Here is a 17,604-nt window from a genome sequence, read left to right on the forward strand (position 1 = left end):
TGCCCTGATGGGCGCCCGCAGCACGGAGGACACCTGAGCAACTCAGCACCTACCTAGGGCGAGGTGCTTAGCCACCGGCGAGCAGCCTGGGGGCGTGGGTTGGGGTGGCAGGCGGGCACCAGCTCAGCGGCTCATGGTGCGCAACACCGTCTGGGACCCCTCAGCCCGCTTGGCAATGGAAGGTTACCTACGGACACTGCGCACGGAGCCGCTGGAACGCACTGGAACCCAGCCAAGCCAGCCAAGCCACACCCCCGGCGCCGGGGACCACCTCGACAGCCACCCTCACCTCAGCCCGATCGGTTCTCGCCCGGGGGTCCAGAGATCTGGCTCGCTTCCGTGTGCGCCGTGTCCCGCCGAACACTGCGCTGCGCTGCGCTGTGCGATGCTGAGGTCCCGGCGTGGACGCCATCGGTGGATGCCTCTGGTGCCCGGGTCGTCGGCGAGGTGGCTGCTACGGCGGCGCGCGTCGTACCATGCGCTCGGTGCTATAGAGCACCGCCCGTCCGACGGCGTCGCGGACGCGTCCCCGGGGGCCGCGACGCATGCATGCGCTCTGCCTCTAGTACCAGGTCGTAGCTCAAACGTGCCTGTACGCGCCAGCTCAACCGGGGCCGCGTCGCACCCGCGCAGAGCGTGCGCGGAGCGTGCGCATGCCAGCGCATTAGTACCTCAGGTGCCTTCTGGATGGTCAGCGTGGGCGAGCGAGAGAGCTGGTCCCGAGTCGCGAGCGGCATCATCAGGGACGCACCGCCCAGCAACAAAACCATCAGCGCATCAGGCCACGGCCGGACGGGGACGATGCGCCGGGCTGTTCTCGCTCCCTAGCGCGGTGCCGCCGGCGCTCGGCTCGATCTCGGCATGCGGCGGCAGCGCCCGAAGCGCGGGCCCCTCCACCAGACCACCGGGAGCCTGCAACAACCTTTTTTTCCCTCTCTTTTGCCGTGCTGTGCAGCGGCGGCAGGGGGCTGTTGCACCGCCGAGCCGCGGCAGCTCTGGCCCAGGTGGGCTACCGCACTGGCGGGGTGGTGGTGTGGTGTGGTGTGGCCACTGTGGTGCGGGGGTGACGGCTGTCCGTGCTTCGTCTGGAACCTTCAACCTCTGTAAGGTTGCCCGTCCGCGGGTCGGTAAACCCTGGAAGCCTGAGACCTGCAGTTGATGTTGGACAGGCCCAGCGCCTTGGCGCAACCGGACATGCCCGTGCCGTCCGTCTTGTCCCGAATACATGTGCGTCTACGAGCACGGAGCATAGCAGGCTCGAGTTGCTCATGGTACCACCAGGTAATCAGGATGTCAGGACGCGCCGGCGGCGTTGGCAAGGCGTTGGCAACGTCGAGGGTGCGCTGCACCACGTCGTCTTCTCGACGAGGTGCGGTGGGGACATTCTGCTCCGTAGGTGTTTTCACTGAGGTGCCCGTGATAACTTTGGGCGGGTACCTAAATTTAGGCCGCCCCGGAGGGGTCTTTGGGGTCCCAGTTTCGGCAGGCCCACCCCGCGAGGTCGACGCGCTGCCAAGACGGAAGTGAGGGGGGGCAGATGGGCTGGAGGGCGTGACAAGCAGCAGCACGCAGCAGCTGCCACCTCGGCGCGATACCTATCCCTCCACTTTGCCTGGCAGTGCCATGAGACAGACCTGGAAGGGAGGCGGGACAACCACGGCCTCGCCCACCAAGGCACTACTGCCAGAAGCTACGGCAAAGTCCCCGGGGTATTGTCTTCTGGTCAGTTGTATTAGCACAGGAGTGACTTTGGCTTGAGGCGCAGCGCTGCGACGGATCGCGGTCCAGAGCCGGGCAAGGCAGGTGAGGCGCCAACAGACTCGAGTGCGGCCGTCGACCCCATCGCTGCCCGGGATACGGCGCTGGTGCTGCGACCCCGTCCAGGTGTCAGAGAGGCCGCTTCAGTTGCGCGCTCTGCCAGGAGCCAGCCCAGCTGGCACCGGGTCGCCCTCGCGTCGCCCCTCCTCCGAAGCAGCTCGCCGAGATTCCTCGCTCATGTCTAGCGCAGCCCGTTCGGTCCCATGACCAGATTGCAACTGCCCGGTCCCGCGAGTGACTCAGTGCGACAGACTGAGTGAGGTATGCCCGCAACTCGTGGGAACCCGGGGCAGCTGATGTTCGAGAACACCCCAGGCCGGTCCAGATGAGGGCGCCCGGTCAGTCCATCTGGCATTCATTGTCGGTGCCATCCTGACGACAGTCCGCGTCCAGGAGCATCGGCAACGCACAACCGCCAACGCAACACATCGGCGAGACGTAGCGAGCCCATCGATCTCGCGGACGGGTACCTACATTGGGATATCTCCGACACGCCAGCACGCGAGTACACATCCCCTCGCCGCCATGCTCACCGTGGTTTGTGGGGGCTGGCCTACCAGCGTGGCCTTGTCACGGCCAAAAAAGGCTTCGGATACTTGTACGGGTTTGCGTCGGCTCCCTCAGTGAGCTCTGGTTCGCGCAGGCAGGTCGTCACACACCCGGCACGCGAGAACCCGGGACGCGTCACGCGCGGCAGGTCACGGGGGCAGCGCGCTGGGTCATGGTCGATGTTATTGAGCTCTGTTTGAGCGGGGTTCCATTATCCCCGAGATGTAGACCGCCGTTTCCCTGATATGGTACAAAAACACCCGTTAAAAACCCAAGACCCGGATCCGTAGTCATCATGAAACACCCCAACATGGCCCCGAACGGCGGGGAAAACGAGACGCGCCCAAGGCGAACAAATTCGTAACGGACATGCAATAAAGACAATCGCTTAACCACCGAAACCGTACAGGGTGCGGCCTTGTCGCTTGAGCGCGTAGACGACATCCAATGACGTGACGGTCTTTCGCTTGGCGTGTTCGGTGTAGGTGACGGCGTCGCGAATGACGCCCTCGAGGAAGGTCTTGAGGACACCACGGGTCTCCTCGTAGATCACTATGAGGATCGCGTGTCAGCTTGCGTGTTGCTTGCGCCTGTGCAGGCTTCCATGGTGGAGAGGGGGCCTACTGGCAGAGATACGCTTGACGCCGCCACGACGAGCGAGACGTCGGATAGCGGGCTTGGTGATACCCTGGATGTTGTCACGAAGAATCTTGCGGTGACGCTTGGCACCGCCCTTGCCGAGGCCCTTGCCGCCCTTGCCGCCTGTCGCATGGCTGGTTAGCATTGTCTGCCTTCGGCTGTATACATGGATGGCCGTTGTGGGCAGTTATGACTCACGTCCAGTCATTGTGATGGGTGGTTGGTGGGTAGCGTTGAGGTCGGGTTCTTTGTCGCGGACAATTACGCGAATGGCAGTATGAGGTGGGATAGGGATAGATGGGGTGGTGGTCAACAAAGGCGCAGTAGGGGCGGCGGCGGGCGAGCTTAAGTACAGGTGGGCCGAATCACAGATCAGTTTGTCGCCTGGGGCTGATGCGCGACTGATTGTGCCGGGGGGGAGGGGGAAAAAAACATGCCACGGCCGAATGGGGGCACTGGCGCGTGCGCGCGTCTGCGTGTGCCGGGGGCGCGGCAGCCGGGGGGTGGGCGTGACGGGAGGGAGGAGGAGCTCCACAGCGCAAACAGGCATGAAACGAGAGAGACGCGCCAACTGGCAACAACACGGGACGGGACATCCGGCACGTTCGAGATGTCTTGGGATGGCTGGCCTGTGGCTGTACGTGCTACGCAGGTACGTACGTACGTAGTGCGTGGTGTATCAACCTCAGGGACGTGCTCGTGTGGTATCTCGTGCGTGCATGGTTCCAACCGCCATGGCTCTCATGTAAGGGAACGCGGCCATGGAGCGATTGTACGGGTGTCATTTACGTTGCACGTACGGCATGTATCCGCCGGTAGGGTACGTACGAGTACGCACATGGCGCTGGTACCCTATGCCATGTGTGAGGCACCGATGCACGACCTCGACGGTTCATTGTGGTGGACAAGGCAGACGCAGCGTACCGGAGAGCAAGGACTGTTAGTTGTCTTTGTCGATGTGAGCGACGGATCGTGTCCATGAGTATTCCCTGTACTGCTTGTATGCGTGCAACGCTTCGCGCTACCGTGCGGGCATTGTATGTGGGGTGTGAACATCCTAGGTGTGACCAACTCGGCGGGCACTGCACCACATCACCGAACCTCGTGCAATGGTTTATTGCACTGTGCATTGGGAGCCCGTGATGGATATCTGCCTGCCATTTACGGCATGCCAGGGCGATGGCTCTTGGTCACCGCCAGGTGTGCGCACACATGGCATCTAAACTCCGACCCGTATGGCGTCGACGGGGCTGTCTGCTGTCTGCCAGCCATACATATTAATAACGTTCATGGCTATATGTTGTCGAGCGGTCGTGGTCTTGACCGTGGTACTACGTATCTTGAACCAACTGCATCGGCAAACGACTGGCACCACGCGGTATACGGAACCTTTAAAACAGGCAACGAGACACATGCAGAACACGAACCAGACGAATACGCGAGTCGATTCAAGGCCACGAACAATACAGCAGCAACACGTCAAGAGGCGAAATGCTTATAATTACTTCTGCCCGTACGCACCACATGTGTGGAAGATAACCGTCGAGGGGCTGTAGGGTAAATAAATGGTGTCCTCGCATTGACGCCGCAATAAAGTGTAACAACCGCCGAGGTGTATAATGCAGCCCGTAGCCAATCAAAAATCGGCGCACCGGTTGCACGGAAGACCCACTGCAAATTTCCACATCGGGTTACGTCGTGCACGCCGTGACACGGACAGGCCAGGCACCACACGCAGGCGGCGCGGTTGCAACGACGCCGCCCAGGCCTTATCGACAAGCGTGCGCACAGGCCAGGCTGGGCGAGGCGCCGAGTGTGTACTGAGATGCTCGTGATGAATGGACCAGAGAAGGTACGGGGCACGTGTATGCGCACCTAGGTAGGTATACATGCGTGCCTAAGCAACACCGAGACGCACAATGCACGGCGGCGACGCGACGCCTGGACATTTGACGCACGCAGAGCGCGGTCGCGGCGAGCACGCGAACCGGGCAGTGTGTCTTCACGTTGTCTCGGTCGCCAAGGGCAGCCGGGCGCCGCACAGCGCTGCGCTGCCCGGGGGCGCTGCCCCGCCCGTCGCCAAAAGCATGGAGAACAGGGGCGCCGGGCATTCTTGCCAATCTCCACACTGCGCCGCGCCTGCGCATTTCCAAACGGCAGCTCCCCCACCCCTGCGCGCGCCCCTCTGGAACCCGATTTCTGGCATGACTGCCTTTCAATTAGTGAACCCGTCCGCCCCCCCCGCTCAGCGCGTCAGTCCGAAAATCCGTGTCACACACGCACACACACACACACACACACACACACACACACTTTGACGCAGGGAAAACCAAAGACGCACGGCCCACTAGCGCGCAACGCATTTTCTCAGATCAGCCGCCGCGCCTTGCCTGTGCCGGCCAAAGGTATTAAAGCGCCCCCCCGCCCACCTCCGTCTCCCAACTTTTCCTCCTGCATCTCACACCCACTTCGTCACCAACCCCACACCGCCCATCAACAACACACGCGCAACATCATCAACAACAATGGCCCGCACCAAGCAGACCGCTCGCAAGTCCACTGGTGGCAAGGCTCCTCGCAAGCAGCTTGCCTCCAAGGCTGGTGAGTCACCCTATTCCTGACATCTCCGTCACTTGCACGGGCCTGTCATCAACACTACTTGGCGCACCTGCTAACGCGCCTCACCCCAGCCCGCAAGAGCGCCCCCTCCACCGGTGGCGTCAAGAAGCCTCACCGCTACAAGCCCGGTACCGTCGCTCTTCGTGAGATTCGTCGCTACCAGAAGTCGACTGAGCTCCTGATCCGCAAGCTCCCCTTCCAGCGTCTGGTGAGTTACACGCACCCCTCGAGCCGCACGCATCACACACCACTAACACTCCTTCACAGGTCCGTGAAATCGCCCAGGACTTCAAGAGCGACCTCCGCTTCCAGTCCTCGGCCATCGGTGCTCTCCAGGAGTCCGTCGAGTCCTACCTCGTCTCTCTCTTCGAGGACACCAACCTGTGCGCCATCCACGCCAAGCGCGTCACCATCCAGTCCAAGGACATCCAGCTTGCCCGCCGCCTGCGCGGTGAGCGCAACTAGACGATGGGATCCGGGATATAGCCATGGGCTTTACGACTTTTGCTTTTGACGATGGAATCATGGGTCGGGGGTTAATCACGGCGTTACAATGAGACTTGCTTTGCACCACAGTTGGGATGTACATTATACCAGGCAAACAAGCCGGCCTGGGCGCCCGCGGAATGCAACTGGACCGGACGCGGTCTATGATTTCTACATGCAAAGCGTACACCAAAAGTGAAGTGATCGACGCGGAAAGGTGACATGGAGGCGATGTAAACAGGCGAGGCGCGCACGACGCGTCATCGCGTGGGATTGTTATTGTGGCCACACGTCGGCCCACCTGGCGCTAGCAGCCCGAGTCCGATCAAGGCATTGCCTGGCCACGTGGAACTTGTCTTGGATACTCATGCTAATAAAAGCAGCACGTAATAGTGATCGCTCTAGATGTGCAGGTGCTACCCCTGATGATGAGCTAGGTCGAGTCGGGAGCCAGCGCCTCAACACCGCCTGCCCGGCCTCACGATGGCTAGCCTGGGCCTGCGGTTAGCTCAAGTCGCAAGCTCGGACAACTGTGTTTCACGGAGCTCTCGATGGCTGCCGTACAAATGGTCCGCTCGCTGGGCAAATACGAGTACAGTACATGGGACGAGGCCCGCAAGCGATAAGCAAACCGAAGCCGCTGCGAAAGAGCGCACCCAACACTGTTCGTCGTCTCGTTCAAAGCAGAGCCTTCCATCCGCCAGCCTCCGGACGCTTCAAGCCGAGGAAGGTAGCCACTTGGCCGAGGTGGTCGACGCCCCAGAATGACTCAGTCTGGCCGGCCGCGTTGGTGCACACCATCCATGGGAGGCCGAAGGCACCAGCGGCAAAGGCCTCGTCCGTGTTGCGTAGCAGAGCCGCCTTGCCCGTGCCGGAGGCCTCTGCGGCGACGGTGGCGGCGGCGTCGCTGCCGAGGACCTTGCCCAAGAGCGAGCCCAGCACCTCGGGCTTGTGCGTCTCGCGATGCTCCACCCAGAAGTCGTGGAAGAGCGCGTCCAGTGCCTGCACCAGGCGCTGCTGCCGGCCTCTGCCGTCGGCCTCGTCGAGCGCCGCGAGCTGGCGCATGATGCCCAGCGTCATGGGCGGGAAGTTGTCCGGCAGCTCCTTCTTGATGGGCACCTGGAGGGTGTCGGCCCAGAGCTGCCGGTTGCGGTTGATCCACGCCTTCTTATCTGCAGCGCCGCGGTCAGCAGGCTCTCGTCCCGTTCCTGGTCCTTCCCGTCTTCGTCGCCCCGATCAGCGCGCGCGGCCCCCGACCCACGTACGTACTCGTAATGTTGATGGGTGCCGTGTTGCCGCATGCCTTCATCAGGCCGCCCAGGAAGATGGGCACATACGTGACATCGCACCCCTGAAAGACTGCGTGGTGCTGTGCCGGCGTCAGTTGGCGTGCCCTGCGTGGGCGGCGGGAGGGAGCGAGCGGAGACATACCCGGAGCACGTAGTATGCAATGTAGGCGAACGGACTGACCGTGTCGACGTAGAGGGTGATTTTGTTGCGAGGCATGTTCGGGTGGCGTCCAGCGAGGCGACTGTTGGCGGCGTGCTACGATGGAGGCAAGTTGATACCTCCGGGAGTCCAGGAATTCAATTGGGTGTGGCTTCAAGGTGCCGGTCGGGCCGTCGTGGGCGACGGGAGAGCTTGTACTTGTAGCCACCGCGAGTTAGCCCCAGTAGGGGCCGCCTTCCCCCGCTTGCCCCCGAGCAGCCGAACACCTAGCGGCAATGCCTTCATGGAAACACATCGCCGCTGCGAGCCGCCCCCTCTCTCCACTGACATTGCCGAGAAGGGCGCGCAGCGCAGCCTCGGCTCACGTCTCAAATGCGCGTCGGCTCAACCACAGACAGGTGTGGTGCTGTGAGACATGCGTCGAACGAGGGTAGGCTCGTAACCCGATTTCTAGCATGAAGATACGAAAAACGAAGATACAAACGCGCGCAGGCGCCAAACGCAAATCCCACATGTCTTCTTGACAGGCGTGCCCTCCCACGCCTTCGCGTACCAACTCACTTCGTACCGCCCGATCGCACTGTCACACCAATACATCCTCGTCCGCGCGCGCCACCTCGGAGCATTCGCTGGCCAGCTTCTCACGCCAGCGAGTCTACATGGTACGTCGGCAACTGGGTAAGCACATCAAAGCCACCCGTTCCGACCTTGCCCAGCCTACCCATCACCAACCGGCTGCTCGGCGTCGTCAGGTCATCCCAGTCGCCATCCAAAACAGCGTCCTTCAAGAACGCAAGCGTAGTCTCGAAGCTCATTTTGGTGAACGGGCTGACGTTGCCCCTCAAGCCCATGCGGCTGAAGGCTGTGAAGTCGCCGTTCCTCGTCATGTAGTCTGCAATCAGGTTCAGATGCCGACTGTCGACCGCGATGCCGTGTGACTGGAAGACGCCTCCCAATTCGCGCACAATGTTGCTCCGACAGGCCTCCACGCCGTACACATCCAGCACTGCGCCGATGTCGTTCGTCTCAATGCGGTTCGGGTCGATGAAGTCGCTGTATCTTTGCATGGCTCGCAAGTTGACGCCCTCTGTGTGTATCACCCGCACGCCCTTATCATCAACAAAGTTGCAAGAGTTGACGCCGGAGATCTGCTGCACCACCGTCTTGCGGACCGCGTCTTGCACGATGTTGAGCATCAGCACTTTGGGAATAACGGCGTCGAACTCCATCGTCAAGTTGCACCAGCCGCCATCCCTCTCGTCGGATTGGAAGTCCGTCAGCTCCGCATAAGCGTCAAGGGCCCGCTGAGTTCGAGCCTTGGCTGACCAAGACGTCACGTCTTCGTCATCGTCCTCCTCTTCCTCGTCCGAGTTGTCGGCATTCCGCGTGGGTGGAGGAGGGCTCCCGCCGAAGCCCTCGTCCTCCATCTCGCTGGCCATGGCCTCCCTCTCATTCGCCCGCTGGATGGCGTCGTCTTCGTCGTCGTTGGGCCCATAAGACACGGCCTCACTGCGGTTCGCACGCTGCTTCGAGTTGGTAGCATCGTCGTCGCCCATGTCGTCGTCGTCATCCTCGCCACGCGCTTCGCCTTCGGGCTCCGGAGCAGCCATCTCCACGACGCCGGCCTTGACTCCAATTTCGGGCGTGGCAGTGGTGGCCTGGGCCTGCCGCTTCTTGATCTCCTTCTTGGTAAGAGACAGGATGGCTCGCAACAGCTTCCGCTCGACCGTATCCATCACATCGCACACGCGAATTGCGTACGTCTTGGTGTACTCTGCCGACGGGAAGAACTTGAGGCTGACGTTGTAGACCTTCGCCAAGCCGTACATCTTGCCTTTGCCCACCCTCTCCTCCACAGAAGCACTGTCAAGAATTTGCCCCAGTCGCAGCGCGCTGATTGACTTGGCGAATACCTCTGCATCGTTCGATGAAAGCTCCGAGATTGGATATAGGGACATGGCCGGCGTAGAAATGTCCTTGCTTGCCGTCATCAGAATCTCGCGAAGTCGCGGGATACCCAATGTAACGTTCTTAGCCGAATGCCCTGCCAAGTGGAAGGTGTTCAGTGTCATCTGCGTCGAGGGTTCGCCCACAGATTGGCCCGCAACAATGCCCACAGCCTCGCCTGGCTCCACAAGAGACCTCAGGTACTTCATTGCAAAAAGCATTTCCGCGTTCTTTCGGTTCAGGGCAACGCGGGGCAGGCCTTGTTGAGTCTTGTCACCTTTCTCGCGCACCAACCCGTCGGCATTCTCCTTGAGGTAGCTTGACATGGCATCGTAGAACGTTTCTGATGTGACGAAAGCGTTCGTAGATGGATCAAAGTTGGCGGAAAGAGGGTCCTTTGCGTTCGGGTCGTTGGCCTTCCCATGCTTGATGGCGCTTTTCATGTACTTGGTGAACGCGGCCCGGTTGGCCCCGAGGCGCTCGCCGAGCTTTGGGTCATATCGTAACTGCGCTGCCTCAGACGTGACATTTTGCAAAATGAAGCTGAAGTCGGACAGGTACTTTTGCTTCGTCACGTCAAGACCGTCCTCACCGTATAGAAACTGAATCATAGACCCATCGGCGTCCCTTACGGTCGTGTCATAGGCAACCGTCAGCCCTTCCATGCCCTTGATGATGCATCTTTGCAGGTAGCCTGAGCGCGAAGTCTTCACTGCTGTGTCGATCAGACCTTCTCGACCGGCCATGTGATGGAAGTAGTATTCCTGAGGCCGAATGCCTGTCAAGAAGCGATTAACAATGTAGCCGCCGGCCCTGACGTTCGTTTCAAACGGCTTGAAGCACGGCAGAGTCTTGCCGCTGACCATCAGAGGCACACGCCTTCCTTCCAAAACCTGTTGGCCGAGATTGCACGAAATGAGGGATGCATTCACTCGCGAGCCCTTGGCTCCCGATGTTGTCATGGCTTGCATTTGATTCTTCGGGAAGGGCTTTTCCAAACCCTTAGGAATGCAGGATTTCTGGACGGCATCCGTGATGTCCTTCGTTCGCTGATTCATCAAGAGATCCAAGCCTTCCTGCTTACTGTCATCGCGCACGACCTCTTCAAGCCGCCGCAGGAGAAGAGGGTTGAGCGGGTTGGTCTGGTTTTCGAGCGACACATAGCCAGATGCGATTTGAACGCCCACTTTATCTGCGGCAAGAAGCTCCTTTCGTCGTGCGTCTTCACCCTCCTGAGTAAGTCGGAGGTCATCCATGCCGCAGGAGAACGCTCTCATGTTGAGGTATCTCGTCAACAGTCGACCAAGGCTGCTCAGCAACTTGCCTGCCACGGCAGGGCCGTAAATTTCGTGAATGGCATGAATCAGGCCTCCAGAACTAGGCCCGATCTGCGACTTGTCCAGAATGCCTGTGATGAACTCTCCGTCCTGAATGAGAACGACACCCTCCTCCGAATTGGCACCCCACTGGTCCGCTCTTATTTGGGCGTCTCTGCGCATTGACAGGCCGCCGCAGTTGGGTGGGCGCATGTTCATGAGGATAGTCGTCACCACCTGCTTGCCTGTCCACCTTGGTAGGGGCTTGATGATTGCCGGGGGCACGAGCTCAATCCTTTCTCCAAGGATGTGTCCGCTCTCCGGGCGCAGGGCACTGTACACCAGTTGGTGGTAGTCGCCCCGAGTGAAGAAGGTGTCGCGATTGCACAGCGTGACCGAGACGGATATGTGGTCTTGAATCAAGCCCCTCAGTGGCTTGCCGGCAGTCCCTGACAAGTACTGGTGGTCAGTGTCGGCGATTTGCAGAGCTTCCGCCCGCGCAACCTCGTTTTGCGGAAAGTGCATGTTCATCTCATCGCCGTCGAAATCGGCATTGTATGTGTTGCAGTTGGCGTAATGCATTCGAATTGTCTTCTCGCCAGGGAGCACCCGTACTCGGTGGCCCATGATGGAGGGCTTGTGCAAGGTCGGCTGCCGATTCATCAACACAACGTCGCCGTTGGTCAAGTGACGATACACCTTCTTGTTTCTCATCCTCGCTGCACTGGTGTTCGTAGGCGCCAGAAGCTGATTAGCAAGCGAGATGCGATCGTCGACTGACTTGTTCCGGAGGTTGACAACTTGGCCGTTTTCGTTCTCGATCGCAAAAGCCCCAGGCCACTTGTCGACGCCATTGATCACGGCCTGCTGCATATCCCGGAAGTTGTGGCTGGTGACGGGCTCCGGGTATGTGAGCTTCTTTGCGAAGACGGGAGGGACGCCAATCTCGTTGGTTTCGATGTTGGGATCCGGGGAGATGACACTTCTCGCGGCATAGTTGACACGCTTGCCCATCATGTTTTTTCGGAACAGACCCTCCTTCTTTTCGAGCTTCTGCTTGATGCCGTCTTCGTTGCGCTTTGCTGCAGCACCCTGGACCGGGTTTTTGGTTTTGTCGATGAGCGCATTGACACCCTCTTGAAGCTCCGTCCAAGCTTGGTGCATCTGGACAACATCGGCATTTCCCGCGTCCAAGGCGTTGTACACTTGGGCAATCTTGCCGCAGCTCCTGAGTATGTTCTTGTACAGCGAGTTCTGCTGGGCCTCAGAAATCTGGGAATCGCCTGTCCGCGCCTCAGGTCGATATCGGTTGGGAGGAACCAGGATCGTTGTCATGAAGAACATGTCGGGGGTGACTTTGGGCGAGCTCCGCGTGGGCGGCTTGGCGTTGTACAGGAGCGAAAGGAGCTCCTGCTCCTTGTCAAAAAGCTCTGCTAGCCTCGCGCGAACCTCCATGGAGCTGATGTATCGTTGCGACGGAGCAAGGTCGGCCGCATCTGCATCTGGCATCTCGATATCCTCGAGCGTAGCCGTCCGTTCTTCGCGGCCTGGGGAGCCAATGTCGGCAACCCCTTCGTCGGACGCGTACCCGTCTCTTTTCCGGGGCTTCTTGCTGTGATAGACGCGCGTCATGGCATCGTCCCACTTCAGGCTCTTCTGAGCCATCTTGGCCTTCTCCTTTCCGGAGAGCGACTTTTCGAAGATCTTGACAAATCTATCTTTCCGATATGTCGGTGATATGCCGCCGCAGCTGGCGCACACTGCCTTCTTGGTGATGTCGGCCAGAAACTCCTTGATGACATCGCGACGCATCTCGCTGGCACCCTCGTGCTTGCCCTTCTTCACATCGCCCCTCCGCAGCTTGCCCCCGCGAAGACAGCGCTGCACGTACTTCTCCCTCGCGCGGGTGACGTTGTCGATGGAAGAGGTGCCTTCCTCTTCAGCTTCGCTATCCCCCAGGCCGAGGGACTCCTGAAGTTCCACAGCAAGTTCGTTCTCGCCGATGGACCCGACAATGTGGGCCTGTTGTATGAGGCCATGCTGGAGGAGGCGGAGCTTGCACGTGTACTTATGTAGCTCCTTGGGTGGCAGGCGAAAGCCTTTGCAGTAGACGCATGTCGCACGAAGGAGGCGGTATGCCTGGTCCATAAAAACAGGATGATAGACAGGGACGGGCAGCTGGATGTGACCCGGATGGCCGGGACACGAGGCCTGGTTCAAGTTGCAAGTCGAACATCTGTGATAGCCACGTGTTAGCCCTTAGATTGTCGACGTTGGGTGAGCGAGCACTCGAACTTACGGTGAATCGCCCCAGGAGCCGAGGGCCGGGTCGTAGAGACCACCAGGCACCGGGTTTAGGAGATTGTCGAAGGTGCTTTCATTCTCGATCCGCTTGACGGATATGGCCCGGATTTCCTCGGCGGAGAGAAATGTGAACTCGACGCTCTCCACCTCGGAGGCGACGGGCTGTGCGATATTCATGACTGCACTTCGTCGAGGGCCGGAGGGGGAGAGACGAGTTCAACTCTGCAAGCCAATTCCATCCGCTGGGGGGGACAAGGAGCGGTTCGCGATGGCGGGCAGTAGTGCAAGGTGAACAAATTTTTGGCGGTCCCGGGCGGCAGAATTTCTCGGGCAGCCGTAGGTGGATGCTGCAGGCGGTCCAGCCAGTGGGTCCTCAGGCGCTCCACAGCCAAAAACACTAACAGCACTCGGTTGTTGCTGTTTCCGTTATCCACACTTTTGGTTGCTACTCATCATCACCGCGGCACGCCCCGCGCAAGGCTCTCCGAATACGACCTCGACCCGTTTTCAGCTTCTGCTCACCGCAGCGCCTTGCCCTGGCACCTCTGAACCGGCCCATACGGTCTCGCCGGACATTTCGACTCAACCTCACTCGGTGGGGGAGCATACGGGCAATCAGGTCGGCGACGGGCCATCATCGCAGACCTTGCTCTTCCGCCGAACAGCCAGGCGAGACATCGGGCATCGCGTGACACGACGCGAGGCTACGATCGGACGCGGACGCTACAGCGCAAACAGCAACTTGGATAACGGAGGGGCCGACTTGCGACAACATGGACTCGCCCCATCAGCCTGGCTTGGGCCCGCGCCGTGACGCGTCGTCGAGGGTCCAAAAACCGGAGTCTACTGCCGACAAGATGGCGGCCCTCAAGGCACGGGTGGCGGCCGCCATCGGCACGAGCAAGGCAAAAGGCGGCTTAAGCGTTGGCCTGCACCCGGCTCTCGAGGATCTTGGGTCGTGGAAATCGCAGACCAAGAACACGGACAGTCCGAAGACGCCACAAACACTACATGTTGAGCCAGCGAAGTCGCCTCGGCCAGCCATGCCGGCCGGCCGGCCGGGACAGGGCAAGAGCAGGGACCAGAACCCGTACTTTGACGAGAACCTCGCCTTGCAAACGACGGGAAGTCGACGACGGGAACCCAAGCACCTGGTCTTCAATCAGAAAGGCAAGTATATTCAGCAAGCGAGCGCACTCCGTCGGCAGGCCGCCCTGGAAAACATGAAGAAGAGGATAGCGGAACAGACGCGCAAGGCCGGCATCGACGATGACCTGGATGTCGAGAAGAACTTCGTGGTTGAGGCACCTCCGAATATTGAATGGTGGGACGAGGGCTTGCTTGATGGACAGAGCTATGACGACCTCGAGGACCCGACAAAGCTGAAAATACTTTCGTCAGACAGCATCGTGACGGAGTACATCCAGCACCCAGTTGCTCTGGAACCCCCTCAGGACCGTCATGCACCGACCGCGAAACCCATGTACCTGACGTCCAAGGAGCAAGCCAAGATCCGCCGGCAACGTCGCATGGCGGAGCTGAAGGAGATGCAAGCGAAGATCCGACTCGGATTGGTACCCGCACCACCCCCCAAGGTGAAAAAGGGCAACCTCATGCGTGTCCTTGGAGATGGTAACCACTACCCCCCAACCCGGCGCGCCATAGAGGCGCTGAGTACGTCACTGACTTGGAATTACAGTCGCTGTCAAAGATCCTACGGCAGTCGAAGCGAGGGTCAACCGCGAAATCGCGGAGCGTCACGAGAAACACGTCCACGCCAACGAGGAACGCCAGCTCACCAAAGATCAAAAACAGGAAAAGGTGGCGAAGAACCAGCAAAAGGATGCGGACAAGGGCATACACGTTCTGGTCTTCAAGATAAGCAGCCTGGCCAACGGCCAGCATCGGTACAAGATCGGTGTCAACGCCGAGCAGTTGGGCCTCACGGGGACTTGCATCATGCACCCCAAATTCAACCTCGTGATTGTTGAGGGCGGAGCATGGAGCATCAACAAATACAAGAAGCTGATGCTTAACCGCATTGAATGGACCGAGAATTCGCCACCGAAATCGAGGGACGACAAGCGCGAAGCTGGCCGCGACTGGCTCAAGGCCGAGACCGAGGATGGGAGCCTCAAGGACATGTCGTTGAACGAATGCAAGCTTGTCTTCGAAGGCGAGCAAAAGGCGAGAGGCTTTAGGAAATGGGGCAGCAGGGTTTGCGAGACGGACCAAGAGGCGAGGGACGTTTTGTCACGGTCCAAAATGGACAATTTTTGGTCTCTGGCTAAGGGGCTCGCTTAGACAAGATTAAGCTTTGAATGTTGGTTTAGTGCTAGGGAAGGACCAGGTTTCTGGGGGCAATGCCAACGCATTAAAATCTGCATTGTCCGCCCACCTGACTTTGCCATGTGTGTCTGTAAGAACTAGTGACATTGCTCCGATGAAGTGCTCCTTCCCACCCTGTGTTTCTGGTCCCCAACGAGTTACCCAGGGGCCTGCAAATGATATGTTTTCTCCGCGCTGCTATCTTCGCCAATGTTGCTCAGGCGGTAGCGCGTGTTGTGAAGTCAGTGGTGGCATCAATAGGCCCTTCCCACTCCCCTCACTGTTCTCTTGCTCGATCCTTGGGGCTGGCGGGACGGGAACCGGGAGTCCACGGCCGTGCAAATCGAGCGTTTTGATGTCGAATCTCTTGGAACAGCCATCTTCCATGTGCCTAGATTAAGCGCCCAGTGTCAGCGTTCAACGTAGACGCAGCGGGACAGGACGTGGTATCGACTGACCTCCGCAAGGTGTCTTTGCGGGCGAAGAGCCGGCCGCAGTAGTCGCAACGGTGATTACGCTCCTTGACATGGACACTCTGGTGATGTCGCTGAAGATCGGTTTTCCGAACAAACTTCTTATTGCAGCCGCTCACCAGACACGGAAAGGGGTATTCACGTTGGTCGTCATGAGTTTCGAGATGTGACTTGTAATTGTAACTGCGACTGAAGAACTTGCCGCAACCCTCAACAGTACACTGGAAGTTGGCCTCCTCTTTCGTAGTGTGCTTTCGAGGCGCACGTCGCGTCCGGGTGGAATTGGGAGCGGCAGAAGCTGGCGCGGTCGACGCCGACGGCACTCCTTGCGGCAGGAGGTTGCTGTCGCCGGGCCTTATCCACCCTTGCGTGACGAAACGCGGTGGCGACTGCGAAGGGAACGCGTTGATCGAAGTGCTCAGGAGGGTGTCGGCAGCATCGTCGGAGGGGCATGTTGGCAGGGTCAGTGCTTGGTGTGACGATGGTCCGGAGGGCGGATCGTGCGGGTTCACTCCCAGCATGCCGACGTCATGCGGGGCGTATGCGAACTCACTGCTATGGACGACGGGATGCACAGTTCTGTCCCCTGCAATGTGTGCCGCGTGCCGCGCCGCCCATTCCTGATTAGGAGACGGATGGGCGTGGTAGATTTCAGCAACCGGTTCCTGGGGCTGAACCACGTCGTAGTTGGAGAAGAGCTCATGGCTGGCGGCAAGTACCGGAGGTAGCTGGTGAGAATACTCCCACTGTGGCTCGGTGATGGTCCTCGGTGCTATAGCCTGGTGCGGCCGACCTAGAAGTGGCCGGCTGGTCATCGAAGAGGAGCCTCGATCGAGGTCAAAGAGGGCGGCAGGAGGATATCTGGCCGCCGATGGTGCTGAGGAACGGTTTGGAACCATGCCATAGTGTGGTGTTGCGTGTTGTTGCTGGTGCTGTCGGTGTTGCTGTGCTTCTTGGTGGCGATTCTGTGGCGGCAGCGGCGGCGGTTGTTGCTGTTGTTGCTGTTGTTGCTGCTGTTGTTGCTGCTGTTGTTGCTGCTGTTGCTGCTGTTGCTGCTGCTGCTTTTGGTGGTGCGACAGTGCTGGCGACGGGATGACTGGGGAAGGCGTGAGGTCCATCATTCGTCACGGATGGTTATTCAAAGCTGGCTTGCCGTGCAAGCGGTTGGACCGCCCCGAAAGGGGGAGAGGGAGCTGGCAGTGACCACCGTGGATCAACCATCGGAGTTGAGCACCGCTTCATGAGTTGCACCTGCAGTGATCCCCGACGCTGCGCTCCACCAGTTTGGAAACATCAGGGACGATGACAGCACGGCGATTGTCCGTTGGGATTACCGCTGGGCCAGGAACAAGAGCCGCGATGGAACGTCCGGGCAGGACAGGCTTCACAACCGCGCCGGGAAAGCAACGGCGCAGGCCTTTGTCGGAGTAACGTCTGCGTGTCGTGATCAGGACTGGCCAACAACGCGGCGGGATCTTCTAGAGGGCGAGATGCCGCCGAGAAACAGAAGCATGGAATCAGCGTGGAGGTGGCAGGCGGCTGCGGCGACTGAACGAGCAGTTGGCCTCGTCCAGGGGGGGCTTGTTTGTTGGAGCATCAAGAGGCAACCCAAACACGACTGCGACTAGCTGACACTGGCGCTTGTATATGAACTGCATCCAGCACATTAGGGTAAA

At 59.7% G+C, this 17,604-nt stretch overlaps 5 protein-coding genes across 5 annotated transcripts; 2 read left to right on the forward strand and 3 right to left on the reverse strand.

The window, feature by feature from the left end:
- Positions 1–2,755: 2,755 nt before the first annotated feature.
- Positions 2,756–3,214, reverse strand: PLICBS_002311 (histone H4; the record flags this gene model as incomplete). Its single annotated transcript, XM_018321955.2, has 3 exons — positions 2,756–2,919; positions 2,992–3,129; positions 3,205–3,214. The coding sequence occupies 3 exons, from the start codon at positions 3,212–3,214 to the stop codon at positions 2,756–2,758; spliced, it is 312 nt and encodes a 103-aa protein (XP_018179435.1).
- A 2,317-nt stretch (positions 3,215–5,531) lies between these two features.
- PLICBS_002312 (histone H3.1) lies at positions 5,532–6,090 on the forward strand (the record flags this gene model as incomplete). Its single annotated transcript, XM_065599998.1, has 3 exons — positions 5,532–5,607; positions 5,697–5,833; positions 5,893–6,090. The coding sequence occupies 3 exons, from the start codon at positions 5,532–5,534 to the stop codon at positions 6,088–6,090; spliced, it is 411 nt and encodes a 136-aa protein (XP_065456070.1).
- A 699-nt stretch (positions 6,091–6,789) lies between these two features.
- PLICBS_002313 (uncharacterized protein) lies at positions 6,790–7,617 on the reverse strand (the record flags this gene model as incomplete). The annotated part of the gene is made up of 3 exons (XM_018321957.1): positions 6,790–7,283; positions 7,381–7,480; positions 7,543–7,617. The coding sequence occupies 3 exons, from the start codon at positions 7,615–7,617 to the stop codon at positions 6,790–6,792; spliced, it is 669 nt and encodes a 222-aa protein (XP_018179437.1).
- A 584-nt stretch (positions 7,618–8,201) lies between these two features.
- Positions 8,202–13,304, reverse strand: PLICBS_002314 (uncharacterized protein; the record flags this gene model as incomplete). Its single annotated transcript, XM_018321958.2, has 2 exons — positions 8,202–13,059; positions 13,123–13,304. The coding sequence occupies 2 exons, from the start codon at positions 13,302–13,304 to the stop codon at positions 8,202–8,204; spliced, it is 5,040 nt and encodes a 1,679-aa protein (XP_018179438.2).
- A 680-nt stretch (positions 13,305–13,984) lies between these two features.
- PLICBS_002315 (uncharacterized protein) lies at positions 13,985–15,431 on the forward strand (the record flags this gene model as incomplete). The annotated part of the gene is made up of 2 exons (XM_018321959.2): positions 13,985–14,759; positions 14,827–15,431. 2 exons carry the CDS (start codon positions 13,985–13,987, stop codon positions 15,429–15,431), a joined length of 1,380 nt encoding a protein of 459 aa, XP_018179439.2.
- Positions 15,432–17,604: the final 2,173 nt, after the last annotated feature.

Source organism: Purpureocillium lilacinum (genome assembly GCF_023168085.1).
Source record: "Purpureocillium lilacinum CBS 284.36 DNA, scaffold_2, whole genome shotgun sequence".
NCBI classification, from domain to species: Eukaryota; Fungi; Ascomycota; class Sordariomycetes; order Hypocreales; family Ophiocordycipitaceae; genus Purpureocillium; species Purpureocillium lilacinum.